The sequence below is a fragment of the Bos mutus genome, chromosome 15 (assembly GCF_027580195.1).
Source record: "Bos mutus isolate GX-2022 chromosome 15, NWIPB_WYAK_1.1, whole genome shotgun sequence".
Lineage (NCBI taxonomy): Eukaryota > Metazoa > Chordata > Mammalia > Artiodactyla > Bovidae > Bos > Bos mutus.
In genome coordinates this window covers 61,497,792-61,519,758 of record NC_091631.1, presented here as the reverse complement: position 1 = coordinate 61,519,758, position 21,967 = coordinate 61,497,792, and the positions used below count along the sequence as shown (strand labels likewise).

Sequence of the window (21,967 nt, the reverse complement as noted above, 5' to 3'; positions counted from 1 at the left end):
TTCATGGGATCACAGAGTCGGACGTGACTGAGCGACTAAACTGAAATGAATGCTGTATAGGAACTCTGCTTTCTAATTTTTTTTTTTTTCCTTAATTAAAGTTTGGTCAGGTGTGATTTGAGGTAGATTGCTTTTTTTCTCTTAATTGTAGTAGGTGGAGCATTCTAGGAAGTTTTATACTTTCTTCTCTCATGCTTTGGGGTGTAAAAGCATCATTCACTTTTTTGAGAAATGAGACAGTTGGAAGAAGTAAAGGAGAGGGGTTAAGTCATATCCACCTCCACCCTGTTCTCCCTCTCTCTGCCCACTCTAACTTTTCTACCAGTGCTGAGAAGTTCTTAGTAAGTACCATCACTGAAACATCTGTTCTTTGTTTTCAAAAGAATGATGATACAGATTTTAGAGGGTGTATGATTTTTCTGGACATCACCAGATGGTCAATACCGAAATTAGATTGATCATATTCTTTGCAGCCAAAAATGGAGAAGCTCTATACAGTCAGCAAAAACAAGACCAAGAGCTGACTGTGACTCAGATCATGAACTCCTTATTTCCAAATTCAGACTTAAATTGAAGAAAGTAGGGAAAACCACTACACCATTCAGGTATGACCTAAATCAAGCCCTTAGGATTATACAGTGGAAGTGGGAAATAGATTCAAGGGATTAGATTTGATAGAGTGCCTGAAGAACTGGACTATAAGGAAAGCTGAGTGCCAAATGCTTTTGAACTGTGGTGTTGGAGAAGACTCTTGAGAGTCCCTTGGACTGCAGGGAGATCCAACCAGTCCATCCTAAATGAGATCAGTCCTGAATGTTCATTGGAAGGACTGATGTTGAAGCTGAAACTCCAATACTTTGGCCACCTGATGCGAAGAGCTGACTCATTGGAAAAGACCCTGATGCTGGGAAAGATTGAAGGCAGGAGGAGAAGGGGATGACAGAGGATAAGATGGTTGGATGGCATCACTGACTCAGTGGACATGAGTTTGAGTAAACTCTGGGAGTTGGTGATGGACAAGGAGGCCTGGCGTGCTGCAGTCCATGGGGTTGAAAAGAGCTGGACATGACTAAGCGACCGAACAGACTGATGATTTTTCTAAGAGTGGTTTTTTTTTTTCCCCCCTAAGAAAAGAAAAGGATGAAGGTCAGGGGAAAGAGAGTTTTTTTTTTTTTTAACCCAATCTAATTTTATTTTATTTTTAAACTTTACAACATTGTATTAGTTTTGCCAAATATCGAAATGGATCCGCCACAGGTATACATGTGTTCCCCATCCTGAACCCTCCTCCCTCCTCCCTCCCCATACCCTCCCTCTGGGTCATCCCAGTGCACCAGCCCCAAGCATCCAGTATCGTGCATCGAACCTGGACTGGCAACTCGTTTCATATGTGATATTATACATGTTTCTTTTTTATTGGTAGGAACCATAGCCATCTTCTGCTGTGGCCTCCAAGTGTTCTTTGAACTGTAATTGACAGTTTTCTAGAACAGGGCTTCCCTGTTAGCTTCCCCGATAGCACAGTTGGTAAAGAATCCGCCTGCAATGCAGGAGACCTGGGTTCAATCCCTGGGTTGGGAAGATCCCCTGGAGAAGGGAAGGACTACCCACTCCAGTATTCTGGCCTGGAGAATTCCATGGACTGTGTAGTCCATGGGGTCACAAAGAGTTGGACATGACTGAGAGACTTTCACTTTTAGAACTGGGGGGTGGGGGGCAGACTTTTTCTGTAAAGGGCCAAATAGTGAATATTAAGTTTTATGGGCCATAGTATATAAATGAATGGTTGTAGTTGTGCTCCACTGTAACTGTATTTACAAAACAAGAAAGGAATTGGATTTGGTCTCTGGGCCATGGTTTGCTGACCCTTGTTCCAGAGCATCAGTGAAGTAAAAACTGTTTGTTTCTTTGGTGACTTCTTCTAAGTGTACAGTGTACAGCTTTGTGTGTGTATGTGTGTTTGTATACAGCTTTATGTTGTAATGGTTGGTAGAGTGCTGGAAAAGCTTCTTTCTTCCAGACTTTCCCTGTAGGAGGCTGATAAACTTTAGAAAGATGTGCACCACGCTGCGTCACTTTGTGCGTTACAAAGAGTAGCCCACTTTGCCTGTGGACTCTACCTTTGATGGGGATTAAAGAGTGTGTTACCCGTCTAACTCCTATAACCATTCCACTTGCTGTGAAAACAGATTTTTAGCTAATGTCCAGTTTGGGAAATTACCTCCTAATTTAGGTTCCTTGATAGGACAGGTTATTATTTGAATAAACTTTTCTCCTTTTACTGCTCGTACACTGATTCTGCCTCTGCCTCCTCTCCAATGTTATCCGAAATGATTTGTGGGGATTAAGGCAATGTTTTAATATTTGTCTTACATCATTTGAGGCCAGGGAATAACCTTGTCTGGACTATATTAAGAATTTTGGGAAAGATGATATGTAGACTAAGATGAAATACAAGGTGTTATCCCTTTACTTCCTGGAGTGTAATTTAAATAAATGAACCTTAGAAATGCAGCCTTCTCCTTTTGTGGATCATGTAATTTGGCAACATATTCCCATATCTGAGAAGTTCCTGCTTGCAGCATCTGCAGTAAAGTGAAATCCAGAAAATTGGGTTTATGTTAATAAAACAATGTCAGTGATAAACATTAGATAATGTAAAGTTAAAGGGCAAATTGTTACTTATTGTGGCTTCGGATCACTACAGAGACACTTCCACTGGTTATTGTTAAATAATACTCCTTTCTCAGTATACCCCCAAATGAGTAGTTGTCAGGTTGGATTTGAGAGGTTTGTGCTAGCAAGATATATTTCTGCACCTAATTTCTGTTTATTCTCCAAATTGTGTAAAGAGACCTGTTCTCATCATGGTCTTTGGTTTATAGTCATTTTGCCCCTTACTTCCTAAACTGATATTCTTCGAAGAATGGGCTGACAGTAAATTTTCTTCCTAAAATTGATGTGATGATGACTTATTGTGTTAACATTTTAGAGGTTTTCGAGGATATTGAAGGTAGCAGTGTGTGGTAGTAGTGTGTATGTTGAGTGAAGTTTTCTTTTTTTTAAAGTAGAAATGATTACAAAGTTATATTTTTGATGAGAGCTTCCTCAAGGCATATTTTTTCCAGAGGGAATGATGGTTTTTAACTAGAGTGATGCTTGAATTTACTCTTGTAGTACAAATGATGAGCTAAGCAGCACAGTTTAGACAAAAATTAGCTTTGTTGCAAAACAAACGAATGATGCAATATGTTATTTTGTCTTGTCTAATGTAGTCCCTTTTTACTTTTCAGATAAATGTAAACGAAATTACAAGATTTTCAGATTTCCCCTTGTCCAAAAAAACACTGAAAGGTAAGTTCATAGTGATCTTGGGATATATTGTTAGGACTTCTTGATGCCTTTTTATAAATGGAAAAAAGTTTAGAGAAAGTTTAACCTGGAAAAAAAAATCTTACTTTGGCAAGTAATTTTGATATCATGAAAGCCTGTAACAAGAAACAATGTTAATTAAGTTTTACTGATTTGTCATTCTCATTCTTTCTGGACTGGTTAAGGGACAGTAGTAAAAAATCCAAGGTGCCAGGGCCTCCAAGTAATTAAAATGTTAATTAAAATAAGCAAGAGAACAAACAAAATTGTGACACCTTTTTTTTGTATTGATTTGCTAGTGCCTCCAGAACAAAAATAACAGACTGGGTGGCTTAAACAATAGAAATTTGTTTTCTCAGAGTTCTGGAGACTGGAAGTCTGTGATCAAGGTGCTGGCAGAGGTGGTTTCCTTGGAGGGCCATAATGGAGGCGTCTGTTCAGGCCTCTCTCCTTGGTTTACGGATGGTCAGCCCCCTGCTGCTTCGTAAAGTAGTTGTCACTCTGTGTACTCACACCCCTAGTATTTGTTTTTGTGTCCAAAATTTCCCGTTTTGTAAGGACATCAGTCAGATTGGATTGGCTTCCCTGGTAGCTCAGAGGGTAAAGCATCTGCCTGCAATGTAGGAGACCCGGGTTTGATCCCTGGGTCGGGAAGATACCCTGGAGAAGGAAATGGCAACCCATTCCAGTATTCTTGCCTCAGAATCCCATGGACAGAGGAGCCTGGTGGACTACAGTCCATGGGGTCCCAAAGAGTTGGACATGACTGAGCGACTTCACTTTCTTCCTTTCTTTCACATTGGATTAGGGCCCACTCAAATGGACTTATTTTAAATTAATCACCTCTTTAATCACCTGTCTCCAAATATGGTTGCAGTCTAAATACCGGCAGTTGGGATTCAACATATGAATTCTGGGAGCGAGGGGTGCACAGTTCGGCACCCCTGAACTGTGGATGCTCACATGCATCAGGGATGCTCTAAAGTGTCATTTTCTTCCCGTCTGTACTGGCAGGTTTGCAGGAAGCCCAGTACCGTTTGGTAACTGAGATACAGAAGCAGACCATTGGGTTGGCTTTGCAAGGTAAAGATGTCCTCGGGGCCGCCAAGACTGGATCTGGCAAGACTTTGGCTTTTCTTGTTCCAGTAAGTGTTTTTTTCATGTTGGGTCAGGTCTTTTGTTACATGATTTTAAAGCATTCTGTGCCTAGATAGAAATAGATAATTATGTGGAGAGTTGTTTGGGGTTGGGTTTCCCTGGCTAGAATGCTGGCTTTATCAGACAGGTGCCACATCTCTCTTGTTATCTGTGGTATGCCCCTTGTCCTAATATAGCACCTTGCACATGGTGGGCACTCCATCACTTACTGAAGGAATAAATTGTTATATGTGTTCACAAGCCTGAATTCCTGAAGGTTATGGGGTGTTCCAGGGTGGCAGGTCAGAGTGGTTCTGCTCTGCAGTGAGCCTGGTGGGGTGGCGGGGAAGGCTGTTTCTGTTCTCTTGCAAACCTGTGAGTCGCATTTATGCTTGCCACTTGTTTAGAATAAAGCCAAAACATGCTCACTCTAAGGAAATTGAGATTTTTCCAGGATATTGTCTTTTATAGCAGTAAAACAATAGAGCCTCTGAGGAATTCACTTACATCTGTTATGTGGTTGGTCTCATAGTTTTTAATTTCTGCTGAATAATCAACTCAAAAATGACATGTGGTTTTTGGTTCCAAATGTTACAAAATCATTTTTCTCTCAAATCCTTATTTTTTATAGCAATATCTTGAAAATTCTAGTCACTGTATAACTATAGCAGTTATACAGTTTATTTTAATGTGGTTTCTGTTTAGAAAATGATGACAGATATTTTTCTGAAATATGTTTTAATGGCCTGTGGACTGTACAGACCTTCCACTGATCACCAGTCTCCTCATGGTGTGTCTCCTGTAGCAGCTGAGCTGCCATAGGGCGTCTTTTCCTTCCCTCTGTGACTTGGGGAAGGATGCTCTGATGGATAGAAGGAAAAGAAGAAACAAAGCAAACAGTTTCTTCTGATTGAGACTCATGATGGTATGCTTTCTGCTTGGAAGGTGCCTCTGATTTGGAGTGGCAAGGCAGTCAAAAAGCTGGCTCTCTGGGGACTTACTGAATGTGGATTTGTTCTTTCTTGAGGTGCTGGAAGCCTTGTATCGCTTGCAGTGGACCTCAGCAGATGGGCTGGGGGTTCTGATTATATCACCTACAAGAGAACTGGCCTATCAGACATTTGAGGTTCTCCGAAAAGTAGGGAAGAATCATGACTTTTCAGCTGGCCTCATCATCGGTGGAAAGGTTTGTCTTTTTATCCTTATCCTTCTTTCTTTCCTTCCGTGCCTTATGTTGGAGCACTGTGGCAGTTGACCAGGAAGCGGTGGAGATTTTATCTAAACAGACAGGCTGGCCCCCTAGACAGTGGGTGGTAGCATCCTGGTGTGGTCACTGTCATCTAGAGTCTTTGAGTTTTGCAGGTCCAGAAAGTTTGTTTTGTCAGGATATCTGGACTGATCAGATTCTCTGAGATTAATTAATTCCAACTAACATGAAAAATCTATTTGTTAATATTCACTGGGAAAGGTACCGTTTCAGTATGTGGACTAGTTGCTTTCAATAAAGTATCTGAGAGGTTGAATAATTCAGAACATTGCTGGGTCAGCAGCAGAAGAAAGGGAAGTGAATAGAAGGTAGTTTTGAGGAGTGTTTATTTTAGGTCCTGGTAAAGCCTGCTGCTCCACCTCTCTTTCTTTTAGTTTACCTGGACTGCTTGTTTCTGTTCAAGTCTCTTCTAGGTTGTGAGGATAAATACTTGAATTCTTGAATTTATATGCAGACATGCCCAAGAAAAGAATGAATATCACAAGTCCTCACATACTCATGTACCTGTCACCCAGCTTTAACAAATAACATTCTATGGCTCTTCTTTCGAGGAGGGATTTTCTAGAAATTGGAGAACTCAACTCTTTTTTTGCAGTCCAGGAAATGCAGCGAGTGGTATCACAGAGCCTGTTCATTGTCCCTGGATTCTGACTTAAAGAATGGGTTTAATTCTAGTTTTTAAGTCGGTTCTGGCAGACACAGGAGGAGATAAAGACTTAGAGCATTCATGTATTTCTCATGGCTTCAAAATCCTGCATATGATTAAGGATCTAGAGGAATTCTGAGTTCTTTAGTTCTTAACTATGGACTTGTATTTGGCCCAGAAATTTGGATAGGCTGTAAAAACATAAGGGAGAAACTACATTTATTTCTAGAGTATCTACATTGCTATGATGAAATGCCACATGTAGATGGCTTATATAGTTTTGGTACACAGGCTGCTCAGTGATGTGTCTGTAATCAAAGAAAACAACTGTTTTCAGGATCTGAAGCATGAAGCTGAGAGGATCAATAACATAAATATACTTGTTTGCACACCGGGTCGGCTTCTTCAACACATGGATGAAACAATATGTTTTCATGCTACCAATCTCCAAATGTTAGGTAAGTCTAATGAATCTTTATGAAAATAATCTCAGTCTTAGGAGCTAGCTGTCATAAATTTTAATGATAGAAATGTTTTATTGAATAAATACTGTGATTAAAAATCTTAAAAAGAACTTGACATATAGTTCTAAATCCAGAGAGTACAACTGAGACCTTTTTTAAGTCAGAAGAGTCAGAAAGAGATAAGCACTCTATTGCATATGAAATTAGATTCCTCAGTATTTGACACTGCTAAGAGTTATCTTTTAAGGTGAAAGATAAAAATCATCATCTACTTACTATGTTACCTATAGTATATTTTTTAAATCAACTTTTTGTCTCGGAATAATTTTAGCTTTATAGAATAGTTGCAGTGATAGTACAGACAGTTCTTCTATACCTTTCCTTCCCTCAGTTTCCCCATTGTAACATCTTCTATAACTTTGGTAGTTTTGCCAAAGTAAGTTACTAACACTGGTGTGTGTGTGTGTGCCCCTGCTGAGTTTCTCAGCCGTGTCTGACTCTTTGTGACCCCATAGACTGTAGCCCGCCTGGCTCCATGGAATTTTTCAGGCAAGAATACTGGAGTGGGTTGCCATTTCCTCCTTCAGAGGATCTTCCCCCCCGCCCACCGCAGGGATCAAACCCAAGTCTCCCGCATTGGCAGGTGGATTCTTTACCACTGAGCCACCTGGGAAGCCCTAACATTGACGCATTTATTTAATAATTCCGAACTTCTTGTTTTATTTCACCAGTTTTTCCACTAATTCCCTTTTTCTGTTCTAGAATCCTATCCAGAATACCATATTGCTTTTAGCCTAATGTGTATGTTAAATATTGTAGTTCAGTGTGCATTTTCCCTTTTTAGTTCTTGATGAAGCAGATAGAATCTTGGATATGGGCTTTGCTGACACCATGAATGCTATTATTGAAAACCTTCCCAAGAAACGTCAGACTTTGCTTTTCTCAGCTACACAAACCAAATCTGTAAAGGACCTTGCACGCTTGAGTTTGAAAAATCCTGAGTATGTTTGGGTTCATGAAAAAGCAAAATACAGGTATGTATTATTTGAAATCATATTTAATTCAATCAAAATCGGGGTTCTCTTTTTAGATTGAGAATTTAACATTTCAAATTAATGTGCTTTTCTAGGAAAGCATATTAATGTTATTGATTAAATATGCAAACATAGTGAATATACTGGTAAAAATTATTTAAATTCTCAATACACCTTTAAATGTGAGACAACTCTAATGTAGTATTTCCCAAATTGTGGTATGGGGAACAAATTACCCCCATAAAATGGGAATAAGGTGGGAAAACGTGTTCCTGGATAGTTAAATAGCAAATGTTGAGTTAAGGTAAAGCAGTGTTCTTTAAGACTTCTCAGAACCTTTGATATTTTTATGAACATTGTGATTCTTAAAAGCAGTGGGAGATGAATAAAGCTTTCTGCATTTATCAAAATTATTTTGGTTTAGAATCTTTTTTTTTAGCTGTATTATGCAGGGCTAATGTGCTATGGAGCACATTTTATCAAATGCATTAATATTTAGCAAAATACTTTTCTATTTCAAACATTCCAGCAACAGCTGTTTTGTTTTGGTCTCACTAAAACTGGAAAGTAAAATGTGTGTCTGTGTCAGCCATCTCCTACTTTTTGATACCTGGGACCAATTTCGTGGAAGACAAGTTTTCTACTGACATTGGGGGTGGGGTGGGGTGGGGTGGGGTGCGCTGGTTTCTGAATGATTCAAGCTTAGTAGGTTTCACGTTCCTTTGAGAACCTAATGCTGCTGATCTGACAGGAGGCAGAGGTCAGGTGGTAATGAGACGGGGAGTGGCAGTAGATAGAGTTGAAGCTTTGCTTGCTCACCTCCTGCTGTGAGACCTGATTGCTACCAGGCCACAACTGCTACCAAGGTTGGGGACTCCTGGTCTTTGTGGCAGTAGAAGGGGTGTGTGTGTGTGTGTGTGTGTGTGTGAGAGAGAGAGATAGTAAATGGATTGAGGGAAATGTTTTAAAGTATATTTTGATATTATGACAGCTGAAAATGTATGTATGTTTGGTATGAATCATACATACATACATACATACGTGCAGACCGTGGACGGATGTGACTTTGAGAAACGTTTTCCAGTGACTTTAAATTAAATCTGTGTTGATGATCTCAATGTGGGCTCACCCCTTCCATTATCTCTGTCTTTCACTTCTTGCTGTGAAATGCTAGCATGAAAAGAAATATATTGGGAAAATGAATTGAGTTATCCTCTTGGAAGATCTTTAAATGCAGGGAGTATGGCCATTCAGAGCAACCTTGACTTTGTTCAACCAATAGATGTCTAGGATTAAAAAAAGCCTGAGAAGAGGCTAAATTCTGTACTTCCTGATGATCCTAATGAATGAACTTTGGAAAATCTGAGTTCTGGTAGCTTTGGTTATCAAGAACTCCTCAGGAATGGGATAGCAGGAGATATATGAGGTATAGTTACCTCCTTGGCTTACCATTGAGTAGACATTGGTTTTTGTTTGTAAAGTTGTGTTGAGATAGCTATTGAAATTCTTAGTACAATTAATTTGATAGTCTAAAGATTGTTTAGGTCTTTTGATTTTATTTTTTTGCTGTTTCATTTCTGCCTGTTTTAAAAACTCACTAGACACTCATTTTTCAATATTAGATGGTCTCTAAATTGCAATTGTACATATTATCCCTGTCCCTAATTTCTGTAGATAATAGTTGGTCTTTATCTGTAGATCATAGAGTTAGTTATAAAAAACTGAGTGTAAAAATTGTTTACTTCATAATTCTTGAAAGCAGTTCCATCATTTGTAAAAGATGTGACTTTCAGAAAACATTTTAGAAGGTAGAAGGCAGATATTTAGCAACATAATTTACAAAACTGCAGCTTATCTGGTAATGACTGCAATACTCTGTAATTTCAAATTCACCAGAAGCACTATAAAAAGCAGCTGCTATTGAATTTTGTTTAATATTGTTACTGAATTTTCCCCTTTACCAACTTAACAGTTAGTTTCATAAACCCTGAGAGATTATGGTTGAGAATATTTTAAGGCATAAAAGAATATTTACTCTTAAATTGTAAAGGATCAGAAAAATCAGAATTGAATTTTTCTGAGTTGTGTATCAGATTATATGCAGAAGTACACCAGTGTGTTTCCTTTATATTGCTGTCAGTTTAGTCGTGTCTGACTCTTTGCGACCCCATGGACTGCAGCCTGCCAGGCTTCCCTGTCCACCAACTACCAGAGCTTGCTCATATTCATGTCCATCGAGTCGCTGATGCCATCCAACCATCTCATCCTCTGACGTCCCCTTCTCCTCCTGCCATCAGTCTTTCCCAGCATCAGGGTCTTCTCCAATGAGTCAGTTCTTCGCATCAGGTGGCCAAAGTTTGGAGATTCAGCCTCAGCATCAGTCCTTCCAATGAATATTCAGGACTGATTTCCTTTAGGATAGACTGGTTTGATCTCCTTGCAGTTCAAGGGACTCTTAAGAGTCTTCTCCAACACGACAGTTCAAAAGCATCAAGTCTTTGGTGCTCAGCTTTCTTTACAGTCCAACTCTAACATCCATCATGACTACTGGAAAAACCATAGCTTTGACTATATGAACCTTTGTTGGCAAAATGATGTCTCTGCTTTTTAATATGCTGTCTAGGTTGGTTGTAACTTTTCTTCCAAGAAGCAGGCATCTTTTGATTTCATGGCTGCAGTCACCATCTGCAGTGATTTTGGAGCCCAAGAAAATAAAGTCTGTCACCATATCCGTTGTTTCCCCATCTATTTGCCATGACGTGATGGGACTGGATGCCATGATCTTAGTTTTCTGAATGTTGAGTTTTAAGCCAGCTTTTTCATTCTCCTCTTTCACTTTCATCAAGAGGCTTCCCTTTTCTCCCTTTATATAAACACACACCCAAGGGATGCCTATATGTGCATGAATGTATATATACCTTCGGTCCCATAAATGGTATCAAATTTTGCTTCTTTCAGTTAACAGTATGCCCTAGTGATCATATCATAGCACTATATAGATTCCTCATTCCTTTTTTATTTTTTCCTAATTTTATTTTATTTTTAAACTTTACATAATTGTATTAGTTTTGCCAAATATCAAAATGAATCCGCCACAGGTATACATGTGTTCCCCATCCTGAACCCTCCTCCTTCCTCCCTCCCCATACCATCCCTCTGGGTCGTCCCAGTGCACTAGCCCCAAGCATCCAGTATCGTGCATCGAACCTGGACTGGCAACTCGTTTCTTACATGATATTTTACATGTTTCAATGCCATTCTCCCAAATCTTCCCACCCTCTCCCTCTCCCACAGAGTCCATAAGACTGTTCTATACATCAGTGTCTCTTTTGCTGTCTCGTACACCAGGTTATTGTTACCATCTTTCTAAATTCCATATATATGCGTTAGTATACTGTATTTATGTTGTTCCTTCTGGCTTACTTCACTCTGTATAATAGGCTCCAGTTTCATCCACCTCATTAGAACTGATTCAAATGTATTCTTTTTAATGGCTGAGTAATACTCCATTGTGTATATGTACCACAGCTTTCTTATCCATTCATCTGCTGATGGACATCTAGGTTGCTTCCATGTCCTGGCTATTATAAACAGTGCTGCAATGAACATTGGGGTACACGTGTCTCTTTCCCTTCTGGTTTCCTCAGTGTGTATGCCCAGCAGTGGGATTGCTGGATCATAAGGCAGTTCTATTTCCAGTTTTTTAAGGCATCTCCACACTGTTCTCCATAGTGGCTGTACTAGTTTGCATTCCCACCAACAGTGTAAGAGGGTTCCCTTTTCTCCACACCCTCTCCAGCATTTATTATTTGTAGACTTTTGGATGGCAGCCATTCTGACTGGTGTGAAATGGTACCTCATAGTGGTTTTGATTTGCATTTCTCTGATAACCTCATTCCTTTTTTATAGTTGTATGCTATGTAATTGTGTGGATGTACAGTGGTTCATTCTACAAGTTTTTTACTGATGGACATATGGGTTGATTTCCATCTTTTTTTTTTTTTGCCGTGTAAATTAAATGATAGTATATCTTTTTGTGTTTTTACCAGATTATTTTTTGGAACAGAATCCTAAAAGTAGGTTTATTAGTTCAAAGAGTAAATGCATGTATATTTCTCTATAACATTTTTATTATGAGAGATTTCAAATGTGTATGGTTGAAAGAATTTTACAGTTAAAACCCTATACCCACCACCTGGATGCTACTTGGTGGTAGTAGCATCCATTTACTGTCCATTTATCCATCCCTCTATATATTAACCCATCTTATTTTTGATGCATTTCAAAGAAATTGGCAGACAGCTGTACACTTCCTTTAAACATTTCAGTACGTATATCAGTAGCTAGAGTTAAATATTTGTATAGAGATTTTCTTTCTTAATATAAGATTTACATACAGTGCTATGAGCAAATTGAGTAAATTTGCTTAATTTTGATAAATGTGTATATTTCTGTAACCCAAGGGCCTACTAAGAGATGGAACCTTAGCATCAGCCCAGCAAGTTCCCTTATATCCTTCAATTGATCCTTGACCCTACCGTTGTAGAGGTGACCCCTGTTTGCATGTGTATATTTATATATAGATACAGATATATGTATGCTGCGGCTGGTGCTCAGCCTTGTTCATAGTCCCAACTCTCACATCCATACATGACCACAGGAAAAACCATAGCCTTGATTAGACAGACCTTTGTTGGCAAAGTAATGTCTCTGCTTTTGAATATGGTATCTAGGTTGGTCATAACTTTCCTTCCAAGGAGTAAGCGTCTTTTAATCTTATGGCTGCAGTCACCATCTGCAGTGATTTTGGAGCCCCAAAAAATAAAGTCTGACACTGTTTCCACTGTTTCCCCATCTATTTCCCATGAAGTGATGGGACTGGATGCCGTGATCTTCGTTTTCTGAATGTTGAGCTTTAAGCCAACTTTTTCACTCTCCACTTTCACTTTCATCAAGAGGCTTTGTAGTTCCTCTTTACTTTCTGCCATAAGGGTGGTGTCATCTGCATATCTGACGTTATTGATATTTCTCCCGGCAATCTTGATTCCAGCTTGTGCTTCTTCCAGTCCAGAGTTTCTCATGATGTACTCTGCATAGAAGTTAAATAAGCAGGGTGACAATATACAGCCTTGACGTACTCCTTTTCCTATTTGGAACCAGTCTGTTGTTCCATCTCCAGTTCTAACTGTTGCTTCCTGACCTGCATACAGATTTCTCAAGAGGCAGGTCAGGTGGTCTGGTGTTCCCATCTCTGTCAGAATTTTCCACAGTTTATTGTGATCCACACAGTCAAAGGCTTTGGCATAGTGAATAAAGCAGAAGTAGATGAGCACCAAAGAATGGATGCTTTTGAACTGTGGTGTTGGAGAAGACTCTTGAGAGTCCCTTGGACTGCAAGGAGATCCACCCAGTCCATTCTGAAGGAGATCAGCCCTGGGATTTCTTTGGAAGGAATGATGCTAAAGCTGAAATTCCAGTACTTAGGCCACCTCATGCAAAGAGTTGACTCATTGGAAAAGACTCTTATGCTGGGAGGGATTGGGGGCAGGAGGAGAAGGGGACGACAGAGGATGAGATGGCTGGATGGCATCACTGACTCGATGGACATGAATCTGGGTGAACTCCGGGAGTTGGCGATGGACAGGGAGGCCTGGTGTGCTGCGATTCATGGGGTTGCAAAGAGTCGGACACGACTGAATGACTGAACTGAACTGAACTGATGCTGCGGCTACTGCTGCTAAGTCGCTTCAGTCGTGTCCGACTCTGTGCAACCCCATAGATGGCAGCCCACCAGGCTCCTCCATGGGATCTTCCAGGAAGATCCATGGGATTTTCTAGGCAAGAGTACTGGAGTGGGGTGCCATTGCCTTCTCCGAGATTGATATGTATATATCTATATATATTCAAACTTTTTATTTTGTATTGGAGTATAGCCGATTAACAATGTTGTGATAGTTTCAGGTGGATAGCAAAGGGATTCAGCCATACATATACATGTATCCATTCTCCCCCAAACTCCCCTCCCATCTAGGCTGCCACATAACATTGAGCAGTGTTCCCTATGCTGTACAGTAGGTCCTTGTTGGTTATCCATTTTAAATGGCAACCCCAAACTACCTAACTATTCCTTTCCCCATTCTTCCCCCTTGGAGATCAGGTATATTTTTGATATTTAATCTGTAAATGATTTTGAGTGTATTTTGGACACAATGCTGTATTCATTTCCTAAGGGGCAATAGAGAAAGTTTTTTTCGGGGTATGTATGTATGTGTGTATGAAAGATTTGCTTGGGAGGCATACCATTATTAACATTTGTTTTATTTTTTGGTCTGGATTTCAAAGTTACCAACGTGACATATTTTTAATATTTTCCCTCTTATTTACATAAGCACCCCTGCTACTTTGGAACAGAACTACATAGTTTGTGAGCTGCAGCAAAAAATAAGTGTGCTGTATTCCTTTTTGAGAAGTCACCTGAAGAAGAAAAGTATTGTATTTTTCTCCAGTTGTAAAGAGGTACCTTGTGTTTATTGTTCTTAAGTTATTCTTGTTGAATTATCATGTATAAATTTCAAGTTTCAGTTATAAAATGCTACTTTTCTTTTTTAATAAATGCAGTGCTAAATGTGAAGAGATTTGTAGATAATGAGAATCTTGTGTCTTCATTTTTAAAGAAACCCATGAATGAGACTTCAAGCTCAATAAGGAAAGGCAGAAACTGTTTTCACTTCAGTGTTGTTAGCATCCAGCACAATACTTAGAACATGGTAGTCCTCAATAAATATTGGTAGAACAACAGTTGAATGGCTAGGCTAACTAGAGGTCTTTATGACCTAATGTCTACCTTACCGTCTGTGAATACGCCATTTATTTCCCTGCCTCTTTGTCTTTGTTCATGCTGATCTGCTTATCTCCCTGTGCTCCTCCATCTGGAGGAATGATTACTGTCCTTTAAGGCTAAGCTCAAGCTCAAGTTTTATGCCTGAAAGTCCTTTTCTGACTCTCCCCAACCCTCTTTTGACAATGAATTGCACCTTCTTCTGTCCTTTGGTAGTGTTTTCATTATATCTGCCTTTGTTTATCAGCATTTCTTAAACACTAGTCATGTGCTTGTAAGTAAAGGATTCAGTGACGTATAAGAAAACTTGGTCTTTTCTCTTTAAGAGAATAAACTATGGTTCATTTTTGTATGTTACTTTTCTTTTACTATATTTCAGATTTCCTGATAACATATAGTTGTTGGTATATAGTAGATTGATTCTAGATTTATAGCTTTTGCAGTAGCTTATGATGAATATGCAGTGAGTTTTCCTCCAGTTGATGGGGAAGATAAGTAGTGTCTGTCTCTATTTTGAGGAAAGCACAGAACTTCATTATTTTTCCATGTAAAGAATGACTTCAGATTTTTTAGGACTTCTTTTAGATTTTTATATTTCCCTAAAGAATGGATATTTTTCATATTTACATACAAGAAAATAATTTTAAGTGTTAATGTTTAAAGTTTTTACTCTGTAATACTCTGCTTTTCTTCTTCACAGTGGAAAAAGTATACTCTGCCCTTTTTTGATCTATATTCTTTCTATACCTCTTCACTTCTGTGACTTTAAATGCTGTCTGTATTCTAACAATTGCCAAGTCCACATCTTAAGCCTTGACTTCTTTCCTGAGCCCCTGACTTGTATATCTATTTGACTTCTAGATATTTCCATTTGGGTAAGCAATTTAAGATTTGCTGTTTCTGAGATCTGCTCCCTCCAACTCTTCCCCATCTCATTAAATGATCAAATCTTAAATTCTTGCCTGTCCTTAACTCACATTCAATCTGTTGACAGTTGTTAGTTTTACCACCTCTCGCCACCCCTCTTGCTACCATGCAGTTTAAACCATGCTTAACTTTTTCTTAGGCTCTTGGTTGATCCGTTTCTGTAGTTCTTGCATTTCCATGTGTCCTTTTCTGATATTGGTTGCCTAAGAGTGTATCTGTGGTCTTGTCTGTGGGTTCTTTCTCATCTCCGCTTTCACAGTAGCCTTTTAAAAAACTTTACAAAAGGAAAGGAGGAGTCCCTTATGCCTAGTCGTACTGGTGCATTGTCTTAGGATCAGAGAATCTTCCCAGCACCGGAGTATTATATGAGAAAATGAATAACTAATGCTGGGGTAGCAAGTCAATTTTGTAATTCGGTGGTTTCCCATTCTTCCAACAAAATTTGAAGGAAGACTTAATGGAGTTACTAGCTGATAGATGTGGAGAAGGAAATGACAGCCCACTCCAGTATTCTTGCCTGGAGAATCCTGTGAACGGAGGAGCCTGGTGGGCTGCTGTCCATGGGGTCACACAGAGTCAGACATAACTGAAGCGGCTTAGATGAAATTATTTGTTATATACCATCATGACACATTTTATAGGAACTCAAAAAGTTAAGGTTCCTTCTAGTCCATTTTCTGTATTTTCTGTTAAGAAAAGGATGTTCTTAACACCTATATTAGAGAAATGGGATAAAATGGTGCTGGATTCTGCCTCAGTTTAGCAGTCACTAGTATTCATTTGTAAGTATGTAAACTAAAGAAAAATAAAACTAAAGCAATAGCTTCATCTAGTCTCATATATTGAGAGAGATAATTTTATTTTTTAAATTAAATTCTAACAACTCTTTTTTTTGGCCAGCTCTAGGCAATAGCAACCCACTCTAGTACTCTTGCCTGGAAAATCCCATGGACGGAGGAGCCTGGTAGGCTGCAGTCCATGGGGTCGCTAAGAGTCGGACATGACTGAGCGACTTCCCTTTCACTTTTCCCTTTCATGCATTGGAGAAGGAAATGGCAACCCACTCCAGCATTCTTGCCTGGAGAATCCCAGGGACGGGGGAGCCTGGTGGGCTGCCGTCTGTGGGGTCACACAGAGTCGGACACGACTGAAGTGACTTAACAGCAGCAGCAGCAGCATACTAATAATTGTAATAGTAACTGAGTCTGAGAACTTTTAATGCAGCTTTATGGCTACAGAAAGTTAAAATATATATACATAGTTTTGTTGTTGAAAGTAATGGATTGTGATAAAGTAATCAATAAGAGACTTTGCATAAAATAAGATAAAATTCTTTGAGGTCAGGAAATAGAAATATGAGTTCAAGGAGGAAAAGAAATGATGTAAAATTTTTCTGTTGAAGAAGAGGTTCTTCACATTTTGTTAGCAATTTTCCTTTTTTAAAGACTGTTCTATGGCAGTCTTAGGTTTGTAGCAAAATTGAGGGGCCCTGCCCCACACATGTGTAGTCTCCCCTATTATTTTTGTATATTTTGAAATACCTGGTGGCGGATATCAAATTGTTGTGCTATTTAGAATCTGTTGGATACATTTATGAGAGGTAAGTCTTTACTTTAAAATATATTTAAATTGACCAGATATGACATTGTTTGCAACCACTTAGAAATGTCAGATACTAAACTTAACAGTTTGAGGAGAGCATATTTATTTCAAAATTCTTTTAGGAAAAATAATATGAGCAAAAATGTTTGAAGACCACAGCTCCAGACTACATTTCCTTTTCTCTATTCTGTACTTTAATTAAACGTGTGCTCCATAATGCATTTTTCTGTTCATTTTGTAAGCTTACTTCCTGCTGTTACCCAGAAGTACCAAATAATTTTTCGGTTAACACCTAGGTTCAGTATCTGTACCGAGTGTTCTGCCGGCTGCGTCCTGGTGTTTCCCTCCTCGCCCTGCATGGGCGACAGCAGCAGATGAGAAGAATGGAAGTCTATAACGAATTTGTTCGCAAGAGAGCTGCAGTGCTCTTTGCTACTGATATTGCAGCCAGGGGGCTGGGTAAGAAAACTTCTTTTTAGAAAATTTTCTGTGATCAGGGGCTTATAAAGGGTATATTTTTGTAATTCAAATAGTTTGACTCAAATAATTGGGCTTTCTTATTTTATAAAAGAAAAATAAGTAAATTGACAACTGAGATGACTAAACTAAGGATATGTCAGTGAAAGTTTTTGTAGTAGTTTCACTTTTTGTGCTCTTATTGGCTCATGATAGTAATTGCATCACAGAATCTTAAGGAGCCTGTAGAATCAAAGGAAAGTTAAAAATTTAAAGCTATGAAAAAAAGTTGTTTCTATTGGAAACTTGACAAATACTGTTACAAGAAAAATCAATGAAATCCATCTTTTCTCCAAACATTTTACTTTTTAAGATCACTACATTTAATGTGTTTAAACTTTGAAAAAGCCACTATAATATTATACAACTGATGGCTTTGTGGGAGTGGGATGGGCTATGGAAGTAATTACAGAGGAAAACTAGAGGTAAGAAAAAGGATGAAGAGAAATAAGTGGTAATTTGAATTCTTCTATCAATCTTATTGCATTAATTATTGTGGCAGATTTTAAACATATATGAAGGAATTGAGCCTAAAGTACCCTTGTTATACATAGTACCCAGTTTGAGTGGTTATCTTTTTCTTGATCTCCCTTAGTGCCTGTGTCCTGTCACTCTGGGAGTGTTTTAAAGTATATCTCAGTCATTGTATTAGTCCATTTGAATGTGACAGGCAACAGTAGTCAAGTATGCATATTTTTTAAAGATCTCTAGGCTGTTTCTCAGCCCCAATTACTCATTCCGACTACCTCTCCTACTCCCTAATCCCTCATTACTGTTCTGAATGTGTAGTTTTGAAACATAGATAGCATATTGAAAAGCAGAGACATTTCTTTACCAACAAAGGTCCGTCTAGTCAAGGCTATGGTTTTTCCAGTGGTCATGTATGGATGAGAGAGTTGGACTGTGAAGAAAGCTGAGTGCCGAAGAATTGATGCTTTTGAACTGTGATGTTGGAGGACACTCTTGAGAGTCCCTTGGACTGCAAGGAGACCCAACCAGTCCATTCTAGAGGAGATCAGCCCTGGGTGTTCTTTGGAAGGAATGATGTTAAAGCTGAAACTCCAGTACTTTAGCCACCTCATGTGAAGAGTTGACTCATTGGAAAAGACTCTGATGCTGGGAGGGAGTGAGGGCAGGAGGAAAAGGGGACGACAGAGGATGAGATGGCTGGATGGCATCACCAACTCGATGGACGTGAGTCTGAGTGAACTCCGGGAGTTGGTGATAGGGAGGCCTGGCGTGCTGCGATTCATGGGGTTTCAAAGAGTCGGACACGACTGAGCGACTGAACTGAACTGACTTGTATTACACTCTGATTCTACCTGACCCTCCTGATTTTTGAACCTTAAATAGTTTAGCTCGATGTAAGCAATTATATTGCACATGTAATATACATTCTGTATATATCACAATGAACAGATACAACTATTTTGTTATATTTTCCTTGCAGTTTGTTAAAGAAGCCAACTATTTACTAGATGTAGTTGGAATTCTTTTTGTCCCCTTTTCCAGTCTTTGAATGAAGGCTGTTTACCTCTTGTCTGTGATAGAATTCAGGAGGTCTGTGAACTTAGATGGAGAAAAAAATTATATATATATATATTTACTAACCTTTAACTGAATTTAATATTTTCTTCAATTATAGATGGAAGCACTGAATTGTTGTGTTAGTACCTGTAGCCTTGTCATCAGTTGAAATCGTGTTGTTGCTCAGTTGCGTCTGACTCTTTGTGATCCATAGACTGCAGCACAACATGCTTCTCTGTCCTTCACTATCTCCCATAGTTTTCTCAAAATCAGGTCCATTGAGTCGATGATGCCATCCAAACATCTCATCCTCTGTCGTCCCCTTCTCTTCCTGCCCTCAGTCTTTCCCAGCTTCAGGGTCTTTTCCAGTGAGTCAGCTCTTAACATCAGGTGGCCAAAATATTGGGGCTTCAGCTTCTGTATCGGTCCTTCCAGTGAAAATTCAGGGTTGATTTCCTTTAGGATTGACTGGATTCAGTCCTAGGATTGAATCATATCCTTTAGGATTTGATCTCTTTGCAGTCCTGGGGACTCTCAAGAGTCTTCTCCAGCACCACAGTTCGAAAGCATCAATTCTTTGGTGCTCAGCCTTCTTTATGGTCCAACTCTCACATCTATATGATTATTGCAAAAACCATAGCTTTGACTATGTGTACCTTTGTTGGCAAAGTGACGTCTCTGCTTTTTAATACACTGTCTAGGTTTGTCATAGCTGTTCTTTCAAGGAGCAAGCGTCTTTTAATTTCATGGCTGCATCACCATCTGCAGTGATATGGGAGCCCAAGAAAATAAAGTCTATCACTGTTTGCATTGTTTCCCCATCTATTTGCCATGAAGTGATGGGATCGGATGCCATGATCTGAGTTTTTTGAATGTTGAATTTTAAGCCAGGTTTTTCACTCTCGTCTTTCACCTTCATCACGAGGCTCTTTAGTTCCTCTTCGCTTTCTGCCATTAGGGTGGTGTCATCTGCATATCTGAGGTTATTGATATTTCTCCTGGCAATCTTTATTCCAGCTTGTGATTCATCCAGCCTGGCATTTTGTGTGATGTACACTGCATAAAAGTTAAACAGGCAGAGTGACAATATACAGTCTTGATGTATTCCTTTTCCAATTTTGAACCAGTTTCTTGTTCCATGTCTGGTTCTAACTGTTACTTCTTGACCTGGAATTCCATTAACTCCACTAGCTTTGTTCGTAGTAATGCTTCCTAAGGCCTCTTGACTTTATACACTAGGATGTCTGGCTCTAGGTGAGTGACCACAGCAGCATGGTTGTCTGGGTCACTAAGACCTTTTTTGTACAGTTCTGTGTATTCTTGCCACCTCTTTTTAATCTCTTCTACTTCTGTTACGTCTTAGCATTTCTGTCCTTTATTGTGCCTTTTTTTGCATTAAATATTCCCTTGGTATCTGTAATATGTCTTGAAGAGATCTCTAATCTTTCTCATAGATATTTTCATTTTATATTGTAGTTTCTGTAGATATCTTGCATGATTGTTTATACTTAATACAATTTTGATATTATGGTGGTCGATACATAAGTAAGTTGTGTTATTTAATATGTTAGTGAATAAGCATATATATTGCTGTATATACAATTCAATAGAATGTTTATTTCATTATAATTATTTTCTCTTGTAATCCTGTATGTTTTACTTTATGCACTTAAAAATACTCTGAAAAGGGTTTTGTAGATTTTAACTATGGCACAAAAAATGTCAAGAAACTCTTTTTTAATTTTAAAAAGCTTATATGATTGTATTCATGAGTGATATATAGTATTATCTTAGGTTTTTATGAAGTTTTATAAAACAATATTGTGTATCCCAGTTTATGACTTGCTTTTCAATCTTTGCATGTTGACGTGTAAATTTCCAGTGTATTTGTGTCATGTGTCTCATGGTATAGCCAGGAATATCTTTAGAGTATACCAGTATCTTTTTTAAACTGTATTTTATTCTTAATTTTTTCCCAGTTCTATTTCTTAAAGAATAATATGGGTAAAAATGAGTTATGAGACATAGTAGTCCCTGCTTTACCCACTCCTCACTCTCCAGAAGCAATTATTTCTCTTAGTATTAAGGTTCATATTTCTAAGTAGTTTTCTTTTTTAATTCAAATTTATTATGGCTTTAAGGAAATATTTGATTAGGCATCCAAGCTTTTGCTAAACCATAACATTTTAAAAATTATTCCTTTTGAAGTATTGTTCAAAGCTGTATACACTTTATAAAAAGATAATGAGAGGAACAATTCACTATTTTATGCATTCACACACAGTGAAGAGGAAATGATACTGAATCAAACTCCCAAACCCAAATAGCTGGATAACTCAGTTAAATATTTTAAAGCTGATTTGTGTGTGTGCGTGTACGATTTTTAGTTACTACCAGAGCATCTAAAACTGATCTGAAAGCTAACTGTTGTCCAAAACTCTTCAAATTCTTCAAATCCCGTAATTCCATTTCTTCCCTTTCTCAAATCAAAAGATTTAAACATACATAATTGAAGAACTGGTATGATCATTTTTCTCTTTAACAGTAATATCTACTTCTGGATCACCTACTTAGCTGATCAGTTAGATTTACAGCTAACTGTCAGGTAGAATCTGGCTTCCTCCCAAAGCAGCTGTG

General features: G+C 38.6%; 1 protein-coding gene across 1 annotated transcript in view; it reads left to right on the top strand.

Moving 5' to 3' along the window:
• The window catches only part of DDX10 (DEAD-box helicase 10), a 313,415-nt gene that overhangs the window by 10,800 nt on the left and 280,648 nt on the right, over positions 1–21,967 (top strand). Inside the window, exons 2-8 of the mRNA XM_070384255.1 lie at positions 3,294–3,354; positions 4,387–4,517; positions 5,537–5,695; positions 6,760–6,880; positions 7,731–7,920; positions 14,310–14,436; positions 17,584–17,746. Coding sequence (XP_070240356.1) covers positions 3,294–3,354; positions 4,387–4,517; positions 5,537–5,695; positions 6,760–6,880; positions 7,731–7,920; positions 14,310–14,436; positions 17,584–17,746 — 952 coding nt within the window. The remainder of the gene's footprint in view (positions 1–3,293; positions 3,355–4,386; positions 4,518–5,536; positions 5,696–6,759; positions 6,881–7,730; positions 7,921–14,309; positions 14,437–17,583; positions 17,747–21,967) is intronic.